We start from the raw sequence: 26,525 nt of genomic DNA on the forward strand, positions 1-26,525 counted from the left end.
TCTAAAACTTTCTAGTATTTCTTATATTTATATAAATGTTAATGAATAAAAACACATATATATGTCTAGATTTATTAACATCTATATGAATATGAGCAACGCTAGAAAATCTTACATTGTGAAACGGAGGAAGTAGCTTTAGCTGCTCATAAGCATAACTGTTCATGTGTAGCGCCCGTTCCGTCGTGGCGCCTAGCGGGAAAACTATCTCTTAAAAACCCTAATTGCGAAATCCGTTTCTTTGCTTGTTGTCTAGTGCCCGTGCCATCTCAGATCTCAAATCCCCGATCGGTCGTCGAGTTCAATCCCGAATCCAAATCCTTCCCAAATCAAATCCCTCCGCAAAAGTCTATTTCGCCTCCCTAGGGTTCGATGGGCCGAATCCCTCTCGGCCCATCTCCCCCTCCCTCCCCGGCTCTCTCTCTCTCTCTCTCTCTCTCTCCCTCTCTCTCGCTCTCCCCCGCTCTGCCCGAGCGCTGCACGCGCGTGCGCGCGAGCCGCACCGAGCCGAGCGCCCCGCCCTCGCTGCCGCCTCCTGCCGATGCCGCCCAAATCGCCGCGCCGCCCGTTGCTTCCCGCGCGCGCGCCGTGGTGGCCGACCGCCTGGTCGCCGCCGCCGTCAGGCTCTGCCGCGCCTGCCCGCGCCTGCCGCCCGTGTCGCCGCTCCGATCCAAGCCAGTCCGCCGTCATCGCCGTCGTCACAACCCGGCCCCGCCTCTCCGCGCGCTAGCTTCCAAGGGACGGAGGCAGAGCCCCCCCCCCCCCCGCCCTCTCTGCCGCGTCGCCCTCTCTCCCTCCTCCTTTTCCCGAAATGGCAAGGAGGCAAGCCCCCTTTCCTCTCCCCCTTTTCCCCTTTTCCCTCCCGCCGGCGTCATCCTCCCCCCTCCTGTCGCCGTTTTGGCCGCGAGCGCCGAGCGCCAGCTCGCTCCCTTGACCGCCCAGGGTCGGTTTCCAAACCGACATTGCCGCCCTTTAAGGCCCAGGTGCCCTCTCTCTCCCTTCTCCTCTCGTTTTGTCCCATCATCTCCACTCCATTGTCGCCGCCTCCCGTGCTCTGTTCGCCGTCGCCGTTCGCCGTCGCGCGTGTCGGAGGAACCGGCACGAGCGAGGACACGGAAGGGGACTCCAGGCGCTCGTCTTCTTCCTCTTCCCCGGCCCGAGACCGGAGAGATCACTCCCGCGCCGTCGGTTCTCGTCACTGCGCCCCTTCCCCGCACGGTAGTGTCTCCCTCCGTTCTCCCTTCTCGTTCCATCTCCTCCCCTTAGACTCGGGTAGTAGCACGAGTAGCCTCCCCGTAGCTAGCTGGCGCCGCCCCGGCCGTTGCCGCCGCCCGCCGTGTGCTCGCCGCCGTCGCCGCCCGTGCTCCGTGGCGCCCGCTCGTCGCCGGCCTCGCTCGGCGTAGCTCCGCCCAATCCGACGCTAGCAACGGATTCCCGTAGCCGCGTAGATGCTCTCACCGCCGGGAATCGACCCCTCGTGACCTCATCGCCGTTTCCCCCTTCTCTCGCCGCCGGATGCCGCCGCCGCAATCCGCCGCCGGCGAGCATCCCCCGGCGAATCCGAGCCGTTGGCTCGTCTCCTCACGTCCCGTGCAACCCCCCGGTGTGCTCGCTTTCGCCTGTATCGCCGTGGTTCGCTCCGCTGCTCGCCGCTGTCGTCCGCCGTCCGTTCCGGCCGGCGTCGTCGTCTACCTCCCGCCGGTCCGCGTGGCAGCCACGTAGGCGCCACGACGGCGCCACCTCGGGCGCGACCGGACCCACCGACCAAGTCAGCCGCCCCTCCGTTTCCCTCCCCGTGCGCGCGGTCCACCGCGAGCCGTGAGGCTGCGCGTGGGCCCGCCGTACCGTGCCCTCCGCAAACCGCGCGCATGCGCCGCGCCTCCCTCCCCAAACCCTAACTTGCCCCGCGTGCACCTCGCCCACGGTGAGCCGAGTCGCTGACAAGCGGGTCCCACCCGGGACCACGCGGGATGGACCCGGCCCACCGGCTCTCTCTCTCCTCCCCGCTCGCGCGAGCGCCTTGGGCCGCCCTCTTGGGCCGGCCGGCCCATTAAGCTCGGCCGAGCCGCCCCTCCCTCTCGGGCCGCGCCCTAGCCGCCCGAGGGAAGTCTAATTTCCCTCCCTCTTTCTTTTCTTTTCCTTTCTTTTTCAAAAAGGGTTTAATTAAATCCTTTTCCTTTAGACCAAAAATCCAATAATCGTAGAAATTCAATATCTTCCCAACCGTAAGTTCGTCTGACTCCGTTCAACTTCCAAAATTTCTCAAATCTCGAGATCTATCTAATGGCATGCTTAGAGGTCAATAATAGGGCTTTATTTTCGCCGTTTGTTGAGTTGTCCCGTTTCGCGTGTAGTTTCGGAGCCCGAAGACCCGCAGTGCGAGGATTTCGAGGATCAGGCTCAAGATCTCGAGCAAGGAAGCCACCTTTGAACATCTTGAGTCTATATTTGAAATTAATTATGTTGCTTGAAAAATATTATGCATAGGTAGGATTGCACTTAATCTGTTTTCACCGTCTGCAAGGCAGACCGGTGTGCCTACCTAACTTGCTGCATCTGATCCTTCCATTGTAATTGTTATACCATGTTCCCTTGTAACCACCTAGTTGCGCCTCGGTAATCATGCACTCTGCACGGGTATCGACGGTCGCCTTCAAACTTAAAATCTGAGAAACATCTTGGGTAAAACTTGGGGTTTTACAAAAGACTTGGAAAACCCGACACTTGGGTCGGTGCTTGCGAACTAAATGAATTTCCAAAATCGCGGACCGGGGAACGTACCGGGAGTACGGTTTCCCGCTCTTGCACTTAAGGACCGTTTCCTTGGAATTTCATCCGAACATAAGACAAGTACGACCACATGGGTGGAATGGGACACCCCTGGCTGAGTAATTAGCTAATCGGGGGAGCCTTGATGCCAAGAGACCTGTGGATTCGCCAGGGTGGTGTCGGGGAGGACCCCTGGGCTTCCTGGCACAGTATGGTCTGGGACCTAATCTGGTGTTGGTCTGGGACCCCTCTCGTTGGCATATGGTGAACCTGTGTCGGCTTTCGAAATGCCTTGTCATGAAAGCCTTAAGGTCTCTAGTCATGGCCGTTCTGCACGGGCTGGATGATCCGGGTTAGTAATGTCGTGTGGGTAAAGTGTACCCCCTCTGCAGAGGTTATTAAACTGTTCGAACAGCCGTGCCCACGGTCATGGGTGCATGTGAGGTGATTCCTAGCGCCTTGTGAAATTTGCTGTTGAGGAATGGGTTTGATGTTGGAAAATCTGCGGCTGATGGGATCAGCCAGGCCCGGGTGGCCGTTTGAAAGCTGTTGGCCGGGTGCCAAACTTGATCAATTTAAAAGACTGATACATTGCACATACTCCGACCGGACACGACGCACTGTCTCATCCGTGTCGTTTGAGAAGCACTCACTTAGCTGTTTCAAAAAGGGTTTAAATAAAAATCAATTGCAAAAACAACAGCCTTTCCTTTGAAGCCTGCATTTAAACACTTATTTCCCCTGGCTTGCTGAGTACTCCCGTACTCACCCTTGCCCTATATACATATCCCCCCCAGTTGTTGAAGAAGATGAAGCGGATCCCGCTGACGAGGAGTTCCTCCAGGAGCAAGCCGGATACGATGAGTTTTAGGGTTTCGACCTAGTTCCCAAGTCGCGCCTGTGATGTTTGGTCCAATTCTTGGCTTCCGCTTCCCTTTTGAAATGCAGTTGTGAGCTCGGGATCTGTCCGTAGCCCAACATGACTGTACTCCTACTCTATAATAAAGAGACCTCTGTTGCTGTGATATTCTGTCTTCCTGTGATACCAGCACTGTTTCCTGGGACTGGTATCGATTAACAGGTTAATCTGGAGCGTCACGGGCTAGTTCCGCTCGGGACTAGTTCGGGGCGTGACATCATGCCTCCGTTTGGATTAGATCCTAGCATTGGATTGGAATGCTATGATCCATCCAATAGCATACAGAAAAACGAGCAGATTGATTATACGAAAATGGCATCGGTATATTTGCTGCAATAAATTTTTTTAGAAAAATATTTGGCTTGGAAACTCTGTAGAAAAAGAAGGTGACGTCAACCTCTAAGTGCTTTGACTGCTTTCCATCAAAGCATCACCAAACACCTATGATATGTTGCTGCATGTACGTACGTACCACATTTCTACCGAGACGGCAACCAATGCTTCCTTTAATACTGCAAACCACCGTGGCAAAGATCTCAAAGTATGTCTTAGCGTTTTTTTTTTAATGCGTGCAGCCATATTAACAAGATAGTACTTCCTCTAAAAAAAACTAGATATAGTATTGGTCATGAATTTGATTAAAAAATGATTTTGTTTCTCCACTTTATATATACTAGGTGATTTTCTGTACGTTACTATGGAATTTCTAGGTAATACTCTAAAGTAAAACTTTCTGTCGGGCTTTTCTCAGGGTTAAGTTTGTTAGCATAAAACATGTTATAAAGTTGTTTTTCAGAAATATAACAAATAGAATAGTATTTCTGTTGGAATATGAGAACACGCTAAATGTTGTGCTTATTTCTCAACAAACGTGCTAAGTACGTGTAGATAGGAAGTAAATAAGTAACTGAATCTGAATTCTGAAATAAACTGCTAAAACGTTAAAATGAAATCCAATGGATGATAAAATGACAATGACATGGCTTAATGCAGTGGCTCTTTTTATATGTGTAATTGTACCAAAGTGTCTTGTAAAAAGAAAAATGTCTAGCGATTTCTTGGTTTGACCGTTTCTTTCCCATCTCCATTCAGGCTCTGTAAGAGCAAGTTTAATAGAATAGCTAACTGCTAACTCCAAATCATTTATAGGGTTTGTTTGGATCCTTCGGGCTATTAAATATCTCTCCAAAATCTTGCTATTTAGGAGTATTAAACGTAGATTACTAACAAAACTCATTCCATAACCTCTAGGCTATTTTGCGAGACGAATCTAACGAGGTATATTAATCCATGATTAGCGGATGATTACTGTAGCATAACTGTAGCAAATCATGGATTAATATACCTCGTTAGATTCGTCTCGCAAAATAGCTTAGGGGTTATGGAATGGGTTTTGTTAGTAATCTACGTTTAATACTCCTAAATAATAAGATTCCGGAGGGCTATTAAATAGCCATCCGGATCCAAACATGCCCATAGTCAATCTAATAGCCAATTCATACTAAAAAATACAATAGTTAACTACAAATATATACTACATTATTAATATACAATAGTTCGTGTTGCAGCTGGCTACAAATCTATAAGAGCAGGTACAATAGCAGGCTATATGTCAACTATAAACACATATCGAGGAGATGAAAGAAGAGAGAGATGAGCAGCGGACTACAGATTTGTAACCAACTATAGCACGGGTTCCAAGACAAAATGTATATATGACAGGTGGGACCATGTATTAATAGTGTAGTATACATTTATATGTTACTATTGTATGAATTGTCTGCAGGTGATTTGGAGCCAGTTGTTGGCTATACTATTAAACTTGCTCTAACATGCTTCTCTTCTCTCTCTCATCTCTTATCTTCTCAACATAAGTTTGTAGTCGACTTGTAGTTTATTATTTTACCTACTCTAATGGACACTTCGTTAGACGATACCGTCACCTGCCGCCGCACTGCTGTCACCGCTCTTTGAGAAGAACACCGGCCTGGAGGGGCCTGCAGCGATTTTTTTTTATTTTCCCGAACCTTTCTATTTTTTTTAATTTTAAAGAAATCTTTTAAAATTTATTTTTATTTTCAACATCTGAACCTTTTAGCTATACTAGCTGAACTAGCGTGGCAAAACAACACTATCACATTGTTCTAGCTAACGTGACATCGTTATTTAGTCACACTGGTCTAGTTGGCGTGGCAGTTTTATCTAGGTGACGTGGTAGGATAAAACTATCATACCTGTTGTATGTGGTGCATGAGTATTGTTTTGCCACGAGAGAGCTGACATGGCCAAAAGGTTCATATGAAGTTTTGGTTGGATTTATTTTTATAACTTTTTAAAGTTAAAATAATAAAAAATTTGCCTGCAGCGACACCGTGCCACTGGTGAGCATCACGTTCACGGCCGGCCTCTGCTCCGGGTTCTCCTGCACGTAGGGCAGCCCGACATGGACGCACCGCGCGATCGATCTGCCACCCCGCCTACGCTTGCTCGCTCATCGGCCGGTCCACCACCGCGGCGATGTCCCACAGGGTTCAGTGCTCCCAAATCTGCGTCAAGTGTTCGTAGCTTCTTGAGTGGTCACAGATAAAGTGGCATGTGTTAATCTATATTGAGGCGAGTGGATCGCTGGGGCGCTCACGATGCTTAGCAGATCGGCGGATTGCATTGCTCGAAGTTGTAGGAGCCGCTGTTTCTCTTCTTCGTCGTTACGATCTACAGGATCAGGACGCTGGGGTGAAAGTGGGACGGGTTGTGGCGCCCCGCATCGCATCGACTGCAGAAGTCCCACGCGGGCCAACGGGCAACCAGTCCCGCACTGAACTGCGAGAATTTTCTGTCAACGGGTGTCGCGGGTTAGCCTTAGAGCAGATATAATAGTCAGCTATAAACATATTTTAATGAAATAAAAGATGAGAGATAAGAGCAGCAGGCTACAGATCTGTAGCCAGCTACAGCACGGACTCCAAGACGCAATGTGCGTATGACAGGTGGGACCATATGTTAATAGTATAGTAAGCAACTATTGTATGAATTGGCTATTAGATCAGCTATAGATAAATTGGAGTTAATAGTGGGCTATACTATTGAACTTGCTCTTAGCTAGCCCGCAACGTGAAAACTTGATTAAAAGCAAGTTCATCAATGACAGTAACGAACTATTTTTTTTGGAAAAAGTACGAATTACCCCCCTGAACTATTGCGGTCGACTGAATTACTCCCCTGAACCCGAAAACCAGACATCGTTCACCCTGAACTTTCAATACTGGACGAATTACCCCCCTCGACCCAATTCAGAGCGGTTTTGTCCTATGTGGCGTACACGTGGCAATCTAGTCAGCATTTTCTATTTTTTTAATGGTGGGGCCCACCTGTCATATATATACTCTCCCACCACCACCTCATCTTCCCCTCTCTCACTCTCTCTCTCTGTCAGTGAGCACGGCGGCAGGCGGTGGCGGAGCCCGACCTAGGATGCGGAGGCGACGGCGATAGCGGCTTAGGACATAGAGGCACGGAGGCGCGGGATGCGGAGGCGGCGGCGGAGTGGTTCATAGAGCCGCTGGCGCCTCAACTGTCCCTCCGCCGACGAGAACATGCGCCGAGGCAACGTCCTCTCCTCCGGTGGCCGGGGAAGCCCCACGGGGAGGAGGACACCGTGTGCCGCCGACCAGTTCACCTTCCCCCAACTACCGTCTAGAGCTGTAGGATCTGGTGGCAGCAGCGCCATGTCGCTTCCTTTCTTCCACTTTCCCCTCTCCTCATCTCCTCCAGGGCACACAGAAAGCGGCGGCGGCTTTCCGGGTAAATCACACGCATCTCCTTTTCTCGTCTTCCCTTAACACGGCTACGCCATCTTGCGCTTTGCTTACCCCCATCCGATTCCCCCGATTGCTTGGACATTTGACATTGCCCACCCGCAGGCCATTGACCAAAACCGAGAGACGAGATGAAGCGAACAGTTCAGACAGACCAACAATGATCCCCGATTTATTTAAATGCAATTAAGACTGGCAGGAATGGACCAGGCAGGTGCAGGAATCGAACCACTTAGAACAATGCAAGCCAATCAATCAAATGGAAACAGCAAACACCAACTAATCTTCCTCTGGAAAATAATACGGGAGGAGCTGCGGTAGCGACGGCGGCGACCACGCCCTCCAGGGCGAGGAGGCGCTTGACGAGGCCCTCGGCGAGGAGCGCGTCAACGATCTCCTTGCGGCCGTAGTAGCCGACGCGGAGGGCGAACTCCAGCGCGAGCGTGCGGATGCGGGGGTCGGCGGAGCAGAGCAGGGAGACGAGCCGAGGGAGCTCGCCGCGCGCGTGGAGCTCGTCCACGAGCGGGCTGTGGATGGCGGCCACAAGCCCGTTCAGCGCGCGCAGTAGCGCCGGCGAGGCTGAGGCGGACGCGACCAGCGCGCCGACGGCGCGCCCCATCAGCACCGGCCCGACGAACACGTCCTTGTTGAAGCGGACCAGCACGAGCACCGCTGCGGCGCAGCCGTCCCCGAAGCCGGGGTCCCCGAGCTTCGCCTCCACCACCGCGAACACGCCGTGCCGCAGCGGCACGCGCTGCAGCCGCGGGTCGAACCGCTCGCCGCCGGCGCTCGCCCAGCCACGCGGCCACGCCCAACGCCAGCATCACAGAGAAGGACAGAGAAGGGGTTAATATGACATGTGGGCCATATGTTATTTTCTTTTATTTTTTGCTGATTGGATTTCCACGTCAGCGCCACGTGTATACCATGTAGGACTAAAACCGCTTCGTATTGACTCAGGGGGTAATTCGTCCGGTTTCAATAGTTTGAGGTTTAATGTGTCTGGTTTTGTGGTTCGGGGGGCAATTCGTACTGGTGCAATAGTTCAAGGGGGTAATTCGTACTTTTTCTTTTTTTTTTTAATAAGGGAATAAAATCCCGGTTTTTGTTCGAAGGGTTACAGCCAATTATTCCAGCAATTCAACAAAATAAAGAAATATACACCAAAGAAGCTGAGACTAATCAACATAGGGCCTGTGCGCTGAGACTAATCAACATAGGGCCTGTTCGGTAGGCAGGTGCAGTAGCTGCTGCAGCCAGCCGCTGCCTTTTTTTTTTTAGCTTGCTTCACTGTTCGTATAGGCTGCAGCAGCGTTGCAGCCCTTGCAGCCGAACACACCATAGTCATATAGAAGTATATACCTATTGCCCGCTTTGCCACCACATGCTAGAAATATCCTAGCAAACTGCAGATTCACAAAGAAAATTTGGAAAACTTAAACAAACTGGACAACCTACAAGCAGCTCAAACCGATAGAGTGGAGTGCAACCACAACAATCCATGACTGGTGGACAGAACTGGCAACCACCAAAGGACTTATCACAACATTGGATGTCTGGAAGGAAATAAACAAAAAAGTCTTCCAACATAAGGAGTTATCCGCAACGTTACCCCGATACGGTTGCTAACCCTTGTATCAGTATCCGATACGCCTCTAGATACGGATACGTGCGGGATACGGCCGGATATTATCCCGTACGTATCCCTCATTTTTCTCTTTTTTAGATAATTAAAATAAATACTGATACGGCGGGATACAGACCCGATACGGTGGAGCCCTAAATCAAGCAGGAACATAACCGCATATCTCTCCCCCTCCCCCACGCCGCCCCTCGCTCTCGCAACTCACGCTGTCCCTCTCTCTTCGCTTCCCTAATCCCCATCGTGCCGCCGCCGCATACGCCATCGCTGCATGCGCTGCCTCGCCGCCGCCGCCGGCCGGCGCCATGCTGCCGCCTACGGCTGGCACCGCGTCGACGGCCCCCCTCCTCTGTACTCTCCTCCGCGACTCCTCCATGAGGCGACACACCGCCGCCTCTGAACCAGTCCTACGCCGCTCGCTCCGACCGGCCCCAGCACTGTTGTCTTCCTTCGATCCCGACGTTGAGGACTAGAGGTAAATGAAAATCCCTTCAAGTTTGATCTGCACCGTGCATAGTGTTCCAGTTCACTTTTTATTAGTATTGCTGTTATCTTTGGTAGATTCAACGGATTTTAGAAGTGAAAGCTTGAATGCTAGTGGTAGTGCTAGCAATCCTAGTGGTAATACTGGTTTTGATGCAGAGAAGTAATATATTGCAGAGAAGATGTTTGCCATCATCAACTGTAGTTTTGCATGGTGAGATGCTGTGAATCTGTCGTACTGAGATATATACCATACATAGATGATTGGTGCATTTGTGGTTTGATGCTGCTGTGTTCCCTATTTTTTCCGTCCATATTCCACACTCAATTTTTTTCTATGTTTTTTAATTATATATATAAATATATAAGCGTATCCCCGTATCCATGTTTTTGGAAAGACGGTGTATCTCGGTATCATCGTATCGCGTATCTATATCCGTATCGGCGTATCGGGGTAACGTAGGTTATCCGTCACATCTCTGGAAGCACAGATCAAGGAGGAAGCTAATGCTTAGGTCTTAGCGAGAGCAAAACAGTAGCGCTTTTAATTCCTTAGGCATTTCTCTCTTTTTACAGTTATTTATTTTCTGTACATGTAACTTTTACTCTTCCTATATCCAATAAAATTGGCATATTCTGCACCGGTTTTTAAATAAAAAACATAGAAGTATACCAAAATTGCTCAAACAAGAAGGCAGTGAACAGCAAATAGAATCAGAGCTCTCAATGCAAGAACGTACTCCCTCCATACTAGAATATATGCATTTTTATAGTTAGCCATAGTTATTAAAAAATAGGTAAAAGTAAATAGTGGATGGTTGTGATTGGTTGAGTAGTGAAGATATGTGGGAAAAGTGAATGGTGAAGAGTTGTGATTGGTTGAGAAGAGAATGTTGGTGGATAAATTATTATATTTTGAGACAAATCTTGAGGGTTAAAAATTATTATATTTTAGGTCGGAGCAATTACATGCTAGAAACTCTCTTTACCTTCCTCTCCCAAATCATCCAAGATGCAAGATGCAATAAAAACACACCAAGATCTGTAGCTGGCGATCCATAAGCATGTTCACCGGGCAAAGAGGTGGGGGAATATCCAGGGGAGGAAGCGCTCGACTCTGAATAAGGATCCAGTGCAGTTATACTAGAGACTGCAACTTAAGCAGTTGAATTATTTTTCACCGTTGGATTGAAACGATCAACGGATAAAATCTGTGACACATCGGCTCTAAACAGTAGATGCTACCATGTTTGCGACAGGAGATATCTAGCTACAGTGTTTAACAAATAGTGCCTAGGGAAATCTTGACCGCTACTTTCCAATCCAACGGTGCCTATGTGACTGTTTAAGTTGCAGGGGCTATAGCAACTGCAGGTGATCTCAATTCCTCGACTCTCGTGGTCGGCCGAGGTGGCGGAGGGACGTCGATAGACGGCTGACAGGGAAGGTGGCGCTGGCGCGCGATGACCGACGAATTCAGATCAGGTCCAGTTATAGTTTGAACGGTAAAGTTAACGACTGCATATAATTTTGGCCGTTCGTTTTTCCGATCAACGGGCAAGATTCGAGGCTACAGTAATGACGCAACTGTACTCTGTGCTACAGTAATTTTGCTACGGTGTTATGAACATTACAATGTGCGGTATAAACCTTCCAACTTACATCCAACTAGTATGGTGGCCTATGCAGATTGCGCGGCTAGCATTATTATATTCTCTCTCATATAATAACATATATGCTTTCTCAATGTATTATTCAAATATGTTAAAATGACAACATAATTTTAAATTTTGTACTAACTTTACGAAACTACTAATGTGTAATATTTATATTATATTTTATATACGTGTTAGTTATTAATTATTTTTAATATCAAATTTTAGTTATTTGTAAATTATATTCCTATATAAACTCTAGACTCGCTTTCAATATATTTTTAAAATTTTTAATTCTGAATTTTCATTATCTATAAATTGTATTTCTATATAGGCTCTAGGCTCTTCTTCCAATATTACTTATTTTTAATTTTGAATTTTTATTATTCTAATTATATTTCTATGTGGACTCTAAACTCATCTTTCAGTATTCTTTAATTTTTAATCGAATTTCAGCTACTTCTAAATTGTATTCCTATATTAACTTTAGACTCTTCTTCCCATGTTTTTTTTTAAATTTTGAATTTTAGTTATTTGTAAATTATATTTTTATAAGAACTCTAAACTATACTTTTTAATTTTATTATGTTTATTCTGAATTTTAGTTAGTTTTAAATTCCTATACGGACTCTATACTCTACTTCTAATATTTCTTATTTTTTAATTCCGTATTTCTATTATTTCTTAATTGGATTTTTATATGGACTCTATACTCTACTTCTAATATACCTTATTTTTAATTCCGAATTTTTATTATTTCTTAATTGTATTTCTATATGGACTCTAGTCTCCTCTTCCAATATTCCTTGTTTTTTTAAATTCCGAATTTCAACTATTTCTAAATTATATTTCTATATGGACTCTATTTTTCCTTTTCTCCGATTAATATGAGAATTTCTAGGCCATGAGAGCGAACATAGAGGCTCCTTTTTCTATTCCTTTAATAAGTTAATAGATAGTGTGCACTGCTATTGCTTTAAGTTGACTGCAGCTGATCCAGATCCATGACTGATGACGGCGGGGCTGCAACAATGGAGCAAGTAGGCAATCAGTGCCATCGACGGTGTAGTATCGAACAATATCAAACAAACCTACCAGAGAGAGTGAATGTTAGGGAAAACCAAAAATCCAAAAAATTTTAACGGAAATAAAAGTTACCCTCATATCAATGGAGATCTCGACGTAGTCGGTCTAACTGTCAGATCAACTCCGGTCTGACTGCAGTGTTGTTGCTGGTCTGACCGCCTGCACACCGCCGGTCTGACCGATGCCTTGTCGCTGGTTGGACCGCCTTCCAGCAACTGGTTGACCGCCCACTGGTTAGACCATCGATTTGCCTCCGGTCAAACTGCCGAGATCCCCAAAAACACGTATCGATGAAACTCTTGAAAGTAGATCAACTTTGCATCAATACTATGTGTATGCCATATGTTAACCTTCACCTCCACGTGCATTGTTTTCTAACCTGAGCATCCTGTGTAATATCCTTAACTGTCTAGACCTCAACTTTCTCTAAGCCTACTCCCGATCCATCACCGGCTATACTCCCATGACCTCAAGCAAAACCTGCACATGAACAACAAATAAATTCCATATACAAGTTCGCACCAACTTGACTCACATCAGCACACAATAGCATCACATACGAATAAAAATCATCTAGAAATCATATCCATGAATCAATCTAGAAATTCCAAAAAAACAACCCGAAACCGACTCCCTATTGGAGTCTGCCGGTCTGACCGTCAGGCAACCCGGTTAGACTGCCCAGAGCACCGGACACCTCCGGTTTGACCAGCGGCACCCGCCTGGTCAGACCGGCAACCCAGTGCCGACCACCGCACCGTTTACCATCCGAAAACACATCACCTATTTTTATAAACACTTGCCTTTGACAATTGTTCATCACCACGATTAAACCATCATATGATTCTACAGACGGGACTTGGGAGTGGTGAGTAGACCCGCACTCGCGCCGCACGTGGGCGGTGTGCTACTGTTGCCTACCGATTCTGCGTACAGTGTTCTCTAGTGCCATGTATCTTACTGTGAAAATATGGACACTGGTACCATATCTTCTAAAATCCACTCCGACATATAGGGCATATGATGGGGAAATTGTTTTCATCCCTTGAAAAGATATTCCCTTATTTCTTGCATGCCACCTAAGGGTCCATTCGTTTTAGAGGAAAACCAAAAGATTTAGATAACCGAGGATTAATTCCTATGAGTTTCATTTGGTTTATATGAATGTAGATATAGGAAAACCAAAGGAAATTTTCCTTTCCTATAAGTTGTAGAGAGAAAACCTAGGAAACTTTTCATCCACTCAAACCTTTTTGAAAATTCCTATGGATTGAAGTATGCATGCATTACTGTCCCTCCACTTTTCTTATTCCTATGGGTTAGAATTTCTTCAAAACAAATAGGCCCAAATAGTTATAAAAAATTTAAAAATTGAAAAAAAAAGAGAAGGCAGATTAATACGAAATATATCACTTCTTAAACATGAAAAATTCAAATCAAACCTCTACAAGTTGTAACGAAAATAACAAATATAACTACGAATATACATTAACTATTTTTAATTTAATTTATTTTTTTTGTTGCAACCTATAGAAGTCAAATTTGGCCTTTGCATATTTTTGGAACAATATATTTCATATAAATCTATATTATCAATTTTTTTTATTTTTTAGGTGATATGCAAGAAAATGAGTGGATATCCCCTCGAGAAATGAAATCCATCTCCCATATGATATACTACTGAATGTTCTTACTATGTTCCGACTGGTCGCGTCCAAAGAGCCTCGCCAACCGAAGTCCGAAATATTGGGGTTAAATTGGAGTCTAGCATAGCGTTGCTTCACTTGCTTGTCTTGAGGTCCCGGTAAATGATCTTCAGCCGTGATTCTTCATGGAGATACTGCAAATGCCGAGCGATCCCGTGTATGATCTTCAGCCTTCTTCCCCAGTCTAGCAAACTACTGGCATGATCTGTCATTCAAGTTGTGAAACATCTATGAGAGGCATGACTTGCATGTGGAACTTGTGTTGTACACTTGTACAGTTGTACTGCTGAAATTTTTGCAATGGAAAATGAACCAAAGAGAATGGTATCTAGGCTTCTGTTGGCATGTATTCATAGATGACCATCTTATCATGCTCCTCGAGGCAAACATCGACAAGCCGAACAAGGTTCTTGTGCTGAAGCTTGGCCACCAGAACCAGCTCATTTTTCAGTCTCCCTTGTTCCTGAGCTCAGTGAGAGGCCTCTTTACTACTGTATATTGACCATCAGGCAGGGGGATCCTTACATGATAAAATTATACACTCCTAAAAATATTGTATATCAGTTTTTTTTGCGGGGGAAATGGGGATTATATTACTCAGCTAAAGAGTCCTCACAAACAAAATGTGCGATGAAATTACATTTATCATCCGGGCAGAACTCAGTCAGAGATTCACACCGGGCTCTATTAGCTAGAGTATGGCTAACATTATTCTGATTCCGCTGAATCTTCACGATGATCACTTCCCTGTTTCCTGATAACAATTCACCAATGCCCCTGACGATGAATGTAAGCTCAGAGCGCCCTTGCACAGCTGACTCTATGAGGTTCTTCACCACCAAGCAGTCTGTCTCCACTATGAATGGAAGGAGAGTCCACTGAAGAGCCAAGCTAATACCTTCCCTGCAGGCAAGAAGCTCTGCTTCCAACGGGCTGCTACCAAACCACAAGCAGAGAAAATTACCATCCCCATACTGTTCCTTAGAACGACACCGATGCCCCATTTTTCAGAATTTATATCAATAGAACCATCTACATTCAGTTTCATCCAGCCCTGTTTTAGCTTCACCCATCGACAATTATTATTCAAAGGGTTTTGCTTGGGTTTTTGGATCTTTCGCTCCTCATGATACAGAGCCTGCTTCCCTGTAACCAAATCTGCTTGGGGATTATTCTTCACTTGTTCAAGCGAGTTAACATAGCTTTGTAGGAACGTTTTTGACACCTCAATTGGGGTTTACCTTGTACTAGTAAACAACAACAAATCCTCCTCCAAGTTCACTACTTTCAGTGAAGTTCTGTGTGCTGCAATTCCAAGTGAGTCGATACTATCGATATGTTGTTGGTGTGAATAGCTCCACTGGTAGTAGGGTTGTCAACGAGCCGAGCTCAAGTGAACTCGCCTGCCTAGGCTCGAGCTCGATACAAGCTCGAGCCGAGCCTATAAAATGTTCGAGCTTTCAAACAGGCTCAGTTCGAGTGCGATCAAGCTCGATCTCGACTACTGAGCTTAATTTTTAAGTAGAACAAGGTATATTTCAAGGATAACCTTTTAAAAATAATTAATTTCTAGTTCATCATATTAATAGAAGAAGAAAAAAGAATAAATAAATATACAAGACATACAAATAATATATTTGATATCTTAATTTATTAAATAACAACAAAAATCATATATTACTAGACTCGTTGAAAGCTCGAGCTCGGCTCGAAGAAGCTCGCGAGCTTTGGGAGAAGCTCGGGCTCGGCTCGTTTGGAGCTCGAGCCGAGCTTGAGCAGATTGCGAGCCTCGAGCTTTTTTGAATAGCCCTAACTGGTAGCGCATTACAAGGGAGAACAATCTTATGTGATCAGGTCTCATGAATGTGGGGATAGACCCATGAGACCAGGTCTCATAGGAGTATTCCATGCGTGTACTGTTGACTATCCGGCAACAGCTGTACAATGCATGATAGGCTGGCTTTTGAATGGGCGGTTTTGACCCATGAATTTCACTGGAATGTCTAGGATGACTATTTTTTCCCTTTTGTTACCCTATTTATAACTGAATTTGCTGTTTAGATTACATATTGATAATGTGTACGATTCCAATACAAAATAAAACAGGCAATAACTGTTGTTGCTGCTCTTCTTTAGCCCCTACTACCTGGCAGATAATTGTGTGATGGTTTGAGAGTAGCGAGAGCTCCCATCGAAGGAAAATGTTGGCCTAGCTGCAGGAGCCGGTATAGAGCTGCTAGCATTGCTGTTAAGCAAAACCATGATGTCCGCCATTGTAGGTCGATTTACGGGGTTCTCCTGGAGGCACAGGAGGCCGATATTGATGCATTTCAGCACCTCGGTTTCAGGGTAATTTTTTCCCAACGAATGGTCGATCATCTTTGCAACTGTTCCATCTGACCAGCGCCTCCACACCTACCATTGGTTACAGGCATATCTCTTCAGTTTTCAGCGGCACCAACATGTATTTGTGGCTATCTGCAAACGCAAATAGTACCACATAGTGCTGTATGAGCTAGCAGGGATACTCACTGTGCTTATTATATCTTCGTTTTGTTCAAACAAATAGGGTCTGTTGTTCCTCTGGCCTGTCACAATCTCTATGATGAGAACACCAAAGCTGAACACATCAGATTTTGTCGAGTATTGTCCACGCATGACGTATTCGGGAGACATGTAGCCACTGCTTGCAACAACAAATAGAATCACATGATTAGTTTGTTAGCTACATATAAGAACAAATATGTAAAGTATTGGACTTAATTACAATGTCCCGACGATACGGTTGGTGACATCTCGAGTCTGATCCTGTCCAAAGAGCCTAGCGAGGCCAAAATCACCGATCTTAGGGTTCATGTCTGTGTCTAGCAAGATGTTGCTTGCCTTCATGTCACGGTGGACAATTTTCTTTTGGGAGTCCTGGTGAAGATACTGTAGTCCGCGAGCTACGCCTTCTATGATTTTGAATCGTGTCACCCAGTCTAGCCCTCTCCTTTTCTCTGGATCTAATTAATTGACACCAGATGAAAAACTCATTGTTATAATGTCATACCGATGCACATGAGAAGGGTGTATATCTAGATTCAGAGATAGGTTGTTAATGGTACCAAAAAGAAAGAAGTCGAGGCTTTTATTGGGCATGTATTCATAAACAAGCATCCTCTCTCCCTCTTCCAGGCAAAACCCCACAAGGCGAACAAGGTTTCTGTGATGAAGTTTGGCCACTAGAACTAGCTCGTTTTTTAGCTCTTCTAGCCCCTGGCTTGAACCCTTCGCCAACCTCTTCACGGCTACTTCTTGTCCAGAAAGAAGTCCCTAAATGCATTGATTTAGTAATTAATTAATATCTTACTTTTTGCATGATAGTAAGAACACAAAGATACTATCTTTTTTCTTGAGCCCATAAATGTATAAGTCCTATACCCTATTTTGGCACTCAAAATTTGCACGTTAATCGCAGAAATAGTAAACGGATCAATCCAAGAATGAAAGCGTAATCCATATGAAGTAAAACTTGTTAATAACTCATGATGACTTACTCCATCTCCTTAACAAGTTTAGTAACCAGCATAATAACCCTATTGCTCCTACAGAGAGAAAAACATAAGTGGTACAACTAAAAATTAAATTCGTACAATTAGTGGGAACCTTCCAAATTCGTACAACTCAATAATGAAAAAAAAAAAGATCTAGCCATCCAATTAGTGGGAACAACTCGTTGGTTTAGATTAAAAGAATAATCCATATGTGGCACAACGTGTTTATTATTAGTGGTACATTTATTTATTTTAGAGAAGGGTATTTTTTTTTACCTGCCTCTACATCCAATCGAATATATACGGCCATTGAAATAGGAAACTTAGCTCCGCAAACAACCCAATCTAAAATTCGCTCTTATGAAGATTTGAACTTAGGACCTTGGGGTACTGCTCAGGTCATTGTAACCATTAGTGGCACATTTATGATTTTTGATCTATTGAACACCTGTTGCCCCGATGGAGAGAAGAACCTCTTACCGATTTCGGGAAGCTTCTAAATGAATGGGATCTAAGACAACAACAAACAATATATAAAAAAGACTCCAACTCAAGGACAACTATGTATTCATTAATTTTGAATTCAAATTCATTTATTCATAAAAAAGTAACATTAGGGCTCATACTTAATATAACAAGGAAATCTTGAATTGTGTTGAATCAACAAAAAAAAAGGTTCGTATATAATGTGGAAATCAAGATATAGAATTCAGGCACATATTTAGTTTTAATGGGAAAATTGCATATCTGCCACATAGTTAAAGTGCCTCCTCTCTTTTGCCTCAAAGTTGATAGTCTATGCTAAACGTTTTTGAGCCATGTGGCATTTTAGCAAAAGCCACTCAACTTTGTGGGAAAATAGAGGAAATACTTCAACTATGTGGAAAATGATTAATTTATCTTTTTAATTACTATTTTTTAACTAATAAAAAAATTGAAATAATTTACTTTTTAAAAAATATCTAATGTGTAATATTCATATTATACTGTATATACGTGATAGTTATTAATTATTTTTAATATCAAATTTTAGTTATTTCTAAATGGTATTCCTATATTGACTCTATACTCACCTTCCAATATTCTTTATTTTCTAATTCTAAATTTCTATTATATTTCTTATTTTTAAATTCAAAATTTCATTTATTTCTAAATTATACTCCTATATGTACTCTAGACTCCTCTTCCAATATTTTTTATTTTTAATTCCGAATTTTAATTATTTGTAAATTATTTATATATAGACTCTAGGCTCTTTTTTCAATATTCCTTTTTTTCAATTTTGAATTTTCATTATTTCTAATTGTATTTTTTAGGACTCTAAACTCATATTTTTATACTATAATTAATTATAAGTTCCTACATGTACTCTGTACTCTTCTTCTAATATTTCATATTTTAACTCCTAATTTATATTATTTATAAATTATATTTCTATATGCATTCTAGACTTATCTTTCAATATTTCTTTTTTTTAAAAAAATCCTGAATTTCAGTTATTTTTAAATTGTATTTCTATATGGACTCTATATCCTTGTTCTAATATTCCTTATTTTTTAATTTCTAATTTTCATTATTTCTAAATTATATTTCTATATCGACTCTAACCTCTACTTTTAATTTTTTTATTTTTTAATTCCGAATTTTCATTAGTTCTATTGTATACCGGTATGCACTATAGTCTTCTCTTCCTATATTCCTTATTTTTAATTTCGAATTTTAGATATTTTTAAATTATAATTCTATATGGACTATTTATTTATTTTTTTCCGATTAATATGAGAATTTCTATACCATGAGAGCGAATGTGGAGGCTTCTTTTTCTAGTCCTTTAATAAGTTAATAGTTGTTTTAAGACAAAAAATAGAGCCAATAATTACATAATAGAAAGTTTATTTTTGTATGAGTATGTACATAAATATAAGTTTATATTTATTAACATGTATTGTTCAGTAAAATTTTACAAAAATATTAGTGACGAAAAGTAAAAGATGCATCTAAAATCGCTAATGCATGGGTTGCCGAGTAATTAGCTGAATTTCTTAAAGCCTAAGATACTATATTGTAAATTAGCAATTTCGCACTAATATGCATGTCACTCGTATTTCTAAACCTAAGGCTTACTCATCACACCATAAAATCATGAACTTATTATTTCTCAAAATAAAGTATCAACCATTCAAAAAAGTTTCTAATATAAGTAGCTCTTATGTAGACATTAAAGACTACAATACCTTATAAACTGCACCAAATCCCCCCTCACCAAGTTTTTTGTTTTCGTCAAAGTTATCCGTTGCCACTTGTAGTGATGACAGAGACAGCAAGGTTGACTTGATACTTTCGAAGTCCTCAGCCGTATCAGCTGGCAATTTTGCATAGAAATGTTAATGTGTTATAAATATTGATGATGAAGAATTCTAATTGGAATTTGTTAAGAGTTTATGCCAAATTGTTCGGATGACATACGTGCGGATAAATTCTCTGCTCTTCGCCATCTTCGTTTCTTACGTATATTCCACATACAGATGGAAATTGCGGCAACGGAGGAAATGGCCACTAGTGGCAAAATAATTACCAGAATTTGGGTCCCTGGCTTATTTCTACCTGCAATTTTACTGGAAAAAAAATAAGTGATAATATCATGGGTGACCTGTATGAGTTCATGCATGATTGCAGTGCTAGCTATTTCTCAGTGAACAAAAGGGAGTACCTTTCTTTTCGGGGAGCAGTAAACAAATTAAAGGGAGTGCTTATTCGTCTGCTAATTAAAAATATTAAGATGGGAAAAGAAAATACCGCCAAATGCAATATAATATTTGCTAACCCCTTCGGTCCAAATATTTGTGATATTTCCAAATTGTTTTTCCTCAATTTTTTTTCTCAGAAGTTTATGCCCTGGCTCAATAGGTTGAACCGGAGAGGAGAGAGCTCAGGTGGTGACGCGTGACCTCGCTGGCGGAGCAGGAGGGGCGACTATTCCAGGCGCTGCTGCCTTCCCCAACTAGGCCGCACCGCCGAACCGCCTCTTCTCACTGTGCCGCATTGCCTCTTACTGCCGGCTGTGCTACCCGCCTTTCTCTTCCCTAGCGCCGCCGTCGCGAGGCCGGCAGTGTACGTCGTCCTCGCCCCCGGCCACCGGGAGATGAACGCGTCGGCGGGCCAGGAGGGTGCGCCACTTTGGGATTTCTTCGAGGGCGCCATCAGGGCGCGTGTCATCGAGCTCGTGGTGGTAGAGCCGGCACGGTCGGGGAAGGCGGCGGAGAACGAGGTGGGTTGCACCAGCGCGATTGGGGAAGGCGGCCGCACGGATGGCGGGGGAGGCGGCACAGGTGCACCTAAGGTTGGGGGAAGGCAGCGGTGCAGGTGTGGTCTCCCCTCCCTTCGTCTTTCTCTCCTCTTGCTTGGCTTGACGGCTAGGGTTTGGCCGGGGTAGGCGGCACGTTTGGCGGGGAGGAGACCTCGGCGGGGAGAGGCGGGCACAGTTGGTGGGAGAGGAGGAACGGTGGGGGAACAGGGAGAGGCGGCGTGGTGGAATAGTGGTGGTGGTCCACGCCGGTGTCGCCGCCTCTTCTCCTCTTGCACTCACGCTTGCCTGCTCGATTAGACGAGAGAGATCGAGAAGAAACTAGGTCCGATTTAACCAGTTGACCCAGGGGCATAAACGTCCGACAAAAATTATAATTGAGGCAAATTAATTTCGAAATAAAAAAACCACGAAAATGGCATTGCAGCAAATGCCCGCGGATTGAGAGTGGCGTTTGATTGAATCACATTTTGACATTGGCATTCTAGCGAAGCCAGTTTTTATGGGTGAAAATGGGTGAAAGATATGTAAATTTCTTCAGTTCCGAGGGGCCATATCTTACAACCTTTTTAACTTGTGGTCACCGGATCTGACGGTCATGAACTCCGGGGAGGTCGACGAACGGCGGAGAACGAAGAGAAGAAGTGCAGAGCGGCATCCTCTGTCTAACGCCGGAGACGAGAGGCCTTGAGGCCGTTTCCTTTTTTTTTTTCTTTTCTTTTTCTCCCCATTAAGCGGGTGAAGTAACCAAGTTTCTGTTTTGCTTCGCGTGTTTCTACTTTGGTTCGATAATGTAAGACTTTCTAGCATTGCTCCACATTTATATAGATGATGTTAATAAATTTAGTCACAAAGTCTTACATTATGAAACAGAGAGATTTTTTTTCCTGATAATTAATGCAGTCCTAATCTACAGCTTAAAAAAATGTGTCCATATTAACTTGGAGAGTTACCTTATCGTACTGTGTTAGACTTTTTTACATGATGTTTTTTTCCCGATCTAGCTGATTGAATTTAGCAAATCCCTTAAATTTAATATTGTGAATTTTATTACAATTTATAGTATTATAAACTCACACAATATTTCTATATATGACCCTTAAAAAACTATTTTTCTATGTATGAATAGGGTAAACTTACCCTCCAAATAAAACATCTTAGGTCCTATTTAATTTGGATTAGATTATTGTTGCGGATTATCTACTTAATTATAAGAATAAATTTAATATATTTTAAAATTTTCGACATTAGACGATTTTTCTTAAAAGCTATCATGGATATGGATACCACATAGCTAATAGTAGTTGACTAAACTCGGTAGGTCCCATCATATATCAAGTCTTATATGGAATCATATCTCGTATATAAAAAGAGTTCCGAATAAAGAAGGACAAAGGTAAGAAAAAAAAGGAAAAACAAGAAGAGGGGCGGATGTAGGAAGAAGATGAATCTGACGGATGGGCCCCACGTGTAGATGGGGAGGAAGATGAAAAATGTGACGGTGATGGCATGATTTTAATTTCGTAAAATTTGAATGACACACTTACGAATAGACGAATTATAATAGCATTTTCTTAATAGCCATATTTGCAATGGCATAGATCGAATTAACCCTATAAAGAAACATGTGTTTTCAAACGACCACGCTCATGCAAGAGAAGATCAATGGGGAAAAGGGAACCCAATTCTCATGAATTATTTTTAGCATACATGGATTTTGTTTTAGATATTTGCTAGATTTTAGTTTTATTAGATTTTTTTTTCTAAACTTTCATCTAATTGAGGCCCTGATTGGATCAAGGACTAAATTTTAGTTCCTGTCACATCTAATGTTTGACGCTAATTAGAAGTATTAAACGTATACTAATGACAAAATCCATTTGATAATCCTAGACTAGTTTGCGAGACAAATTTATTAAGCATAATTAATCTATGATTAGCCTATGTGATACTCCCTCCATCTATTTTTGATAGGCATATTTCTAAATATGAAAAATTTATTTTTGATAGGCATATTTCAATCTAACAACCTATCATCTTAATGACTTTCTCGGATTTAATGTAGGACTCTCCATTCTTCTACACAAGATTGGCTACATGGGTATCGAGAAATGTAAATATTAATGTATCGCTTGTTTACGAGGAATAACTAGTAGCATGTTTAAATGGGTGATAAGTAGAATTACTTATCGTTGATCTGTGTGCCAAGATGAAATATAACTATCAAAAATAGATAGAGGGAGTACTATAGTAAACATGTACTAATTATGGATTAATTAAGCTTAAAAAATTTGTCTTGCGAAATAGCTATCATTTATGCAATTGTCTTTATTATTAGTCTCCGTTTAATACTTCTAATTAGTGTCTAAACATCCGATGTGACAAGGAGTACAATTTAGTCTTGGTATCCAAACACAACCTGAAACTGTATATTGTTAATCTTCGATGTTGTGCGGGCTAAATGACAGACGTGCCGACTTGTGCACGCACAGCACATTTTCTAGTCAAAACCAAAATTCAGGTGTGTACGGGGATTAAGCAAAGCACAAAAAATGTGTGTACAGAACGAATTAAGGCCACTTGGGGATGGAGGTTGGTTAGGTCCACGCAAATAATTTTCTCAATTCGCGATCACACGGCTCTAATGGCTGCCCCACAGGCCAACATCAAACCTAGCGTCCCTGTAGTTTCCGGGGCTCGCCGGGCGAAGAACAAGGAGTGGAGGTGCGATTTTTGACGTTCGCTTGATGGTGAGTGCAAGCCACAGTAAGACACAGCGATCGATCGAGCAGCAACTCACCTTCTCTATTATTACCTGATGCTGCCGGCAGCCCAGGTGGTGAGGGCGGCAGCCCCGATGGTGCGGACAGCCCTGGTGGTGGTGGTGAGGGCGGCAGCCCCGACAACTGCAACAGCGGCCGGCCGGAGAAGAACTCGTACGCCTCAAACCGGAAGTTGCACCGAACGCCGAAGACCCTGCCGCCGGGCTTCCCGACGAAGTACTTGGGCGTCATCTTCCTGATTATGTCCCCGAGGCAGCTCCGGCAGTCGGCCTCCGACATGTCCGGCGTGCACTGAGCCAGCGAGAAAATATTGTGGTAAGGCGAGTCGAAGACGTTGAACCCCATCTCCCCCGTGCCGAACCGCCTTACTGAGTCCTTCGCCGCATAGTCGGCGGTGGCGTTGACGAGCATGCCGGAAAAGGCGTCGTACACGGCCGACGCATAGTCGCCGGAGGTGTTGACGAGCTGACCGGAGGTGGCGTCGAACACTGCCATCCTCCCCGTGCTGACGTTGTTGTAGTTCCACGCGATGAACATGCCCCGGTTGTCGGTGACGTTGGCGAGGATGTCCCGGTCGGAGTAGCGGAGGATGCAGGGGTCGTTGAACAGGGTGGCGCCCTTGTTGAACGCGCAGAGCTGCTGCGCGGTGTCGAAGGCGGTGGCGACGCAGGCGGCGCAGGAGGAGGCGTTGGTGTCGCCGCGGCAGAGCGCGACGGCGTACACCACGTCCGGCGCCGTGCCGGCGGCGCCCTCGGCGAAGAGGGCGCGCGACGAGGAGGCGTTGCCTGGGAGGGCGCTGGCGAGGGCGCGCACGTTGGCCTGGTAGGCGCTCCCCTCCGTGTAGTTGCCGTCGGTGGCGTTGCACAGCTGCCACGGCAGCGGCTGCGCTTCCGCGAGCGGCCCGTGGAGGAGCGCGAGGAGCAGGGCAACTGCGGCGAGGTTGTACCAAAAAGTAAGATGTCGTCGATGACCGGCCATGGTGGTACTCCCCGAGCCTCGAGCAGAGGTGAGAGGTTGCGCTCGCCGACCGGATGGTATAGGATGAAAACGGAGTGGATATGGATGCACAATACTCATACTACTCCTAGTCTAAAAGAGTGCAGCGGGCTAAGGAGTTGACTGGCTAGAATTTTAGGTTGGCTCAAGACTGTGACATAGGCTGTGTTTAGTGACGCATGCATGAAGCATTAAATGTAGATGAAAAAACCAATTATACAGTTTGCATGTAAATTACGAGACGAATCTTTTGGGGCTAATTACACCATGATTTTATAATGTGGTGCTACAGTAAACATTTGCTAATGACAGATTAATTAGGCTTAATAAATTCATCTCGTAATTTATAGACGAAATATGTAATTTGTTTTTGTTATTAGTCTATATTTAATACTTCAAATGTGCATCCGTATACGTCAAAAAAAATTTGGAGGAGGAACTAAACACGACCATAATCCCCATCCATGACTACAAGAGATTATACCTTTTGTTTTAAGAATTAATAAGGAAATAATACAAAGACATGTGATGAGATAAAAGGTGATATGTGAAAGAATACAGTATTATAAAAGTGAGTAGGTGGGAGAATAAATTAGTATAAAAGTAGATGGTAGAGAAATAAACTAGTATAAAAAAGTTAGTATAAAAGTTGGTAGATACCAGATGGGGAATACAGGCCATGTTTGGGGAGTTTCTAGCTGCCGCAGCTTCTCCCAGAATAAGAAGCTCCTTCAAACAGTCCAGCTTTTAGTCCAGATTCTGAGAAGCTGTAGTTGTAGAATACAGAAAATGAATTAGAAGCGAGAAGCTGAGAAACCCAGCTTTTGCAGATTCTCAAAAGTTGGCTACCAACCAGCTGCTTTTCAGAATCTTAAACTTCTCTAAACAGGCCCATAGTATTGTCTTGGATCCTGAAACTCCTTATATTTTAGGATAAATTTGATGGTGAAAATCCCTTATATTCACGGACAGACGGAGTGGCTGTGTTCGGCAGCACTACATCGTAATAACTGAATCAACAATAGAAACACTGTTCAAGCTGCTGCAGTCCAGCCGCAGTATCTAGCTTCCGAACAGAGGCTGTGTTTAGTTCCCCTCCAAACTTCTAAAAATTCTGTCACATCAAATATTTGGATACATGCATGAAGCATTAAATGTGGACGAAAAAAACTAAATGCACAGTTTGTATATAAATTGCGAGACGAATCTTTTGAGCCTAATTACGCCAATTTGATAATGTGGTGCTACAGTAAATATTTGCTAATGACGGATTAATTAGGTTTAATAAATTCATCTCGCAGTTTACAGGTGAAATGCATAATTTATTTTGTTATTATTCTATATTTAATACTTCAAATGTGCGTCCATATACTAAAAAAAATTTTTGAGGGGCCAGAGCCTATATAGCTTGAGTGTGTAGATCTCTTTCCGTGTCTTTTGCCTTCGAGTATCTAAAAATCCAGTGCGTGGATTAATTTCAATCAATATTAACCATTGGTTCTTCGCTATGGACCAGTTTTTCTCCTCCCATAGGTCGTCGGTCAGTTCATATTTTCAGCAGGGTTGACGTAGTCAGCTGCCCGTAATGCTCAGGATAGGGGCCCGATTAGATGAATAAAAATCGGACGTGTCCGGTTCTGCATGCATGCAAGTATATCACAAGTTAGTTTTTTTTCTTCCTTTTTCTCTCTTTAAATACTTATTTCTCCTAAATTATTTATTCAATCTACAATCCAATCATACCGTTGTATTCGTTGTAATTAAATCTTTAAAGCATGAAATCGCATGACTATATTTTGGCGAAAGAAAAATATATGTTTCAATCCGTTAA

The 26,525-nt window shown here is 43.8% G+C and overlaps 1 protein-coding gene across 3 annotated transcripts; it reads right to left on the reverse strand.

The window, feature by feature from the left end:
- Positions 1 to 15,700: 15,700 nt before the first annotated feature.
- Positions 15,701 to 24,732, reverse strand: LOC127779337 (cysteine-rich receptor-like protein kinase 10). Of its 3 annotated transcripts, XM_052306071.1 has the most exons (8): positions 24,068 to 24,732; positions 23,716 to 23,989; positions 20,078 to 20,215; positions 19,846 to 19,973; positions 17,183 to 17,390; positions 16,843 to 17,080; positions 16,608 to 16,758; positions 15,701 to 16,490 (listed from the first exon to the last, which is right to left on the reverse strand). In XM_052306071.1, exons 1-8 carry the CDS (start codon positions 24,674 to 24,676, stop codon positions 16,218 to 16,220), a joined length of 2,019 nt encoding a protein of 672 aa, XP_052162031.1. In that variant the 5' UTR covers positions 24,677 to 24,732; the 3' UTR covers positions 15,701 to 16,217. The 3 variants fall into 3 exon arrangements, with proteins under 3 accessions (XP_052162031.1, XP_052162030.1, XP_052162029.1); XM_052306070.1 differs by having other exon boundaries at positions 23,731 to 24,732; XM_052306069.1 differs by having other exon boundaries at positions 23,716 to 24,732.
- Positions 24,733 to 26,525: the final 1,793 nt, after the last annotated feature.

Source organism: Oryza glaberrima, chromosome 7 (assembly GCF_000147395.1).
Source record: "Oryza glaberrima chromosome 7, OglaRS2, whole genome shotgun sequence".
NCBI lineage: Eukaryota > Viridiplantae > Streptophyta > Magnoliopsida > Poales > Poaceae > Oryza > Oryza glaberrima.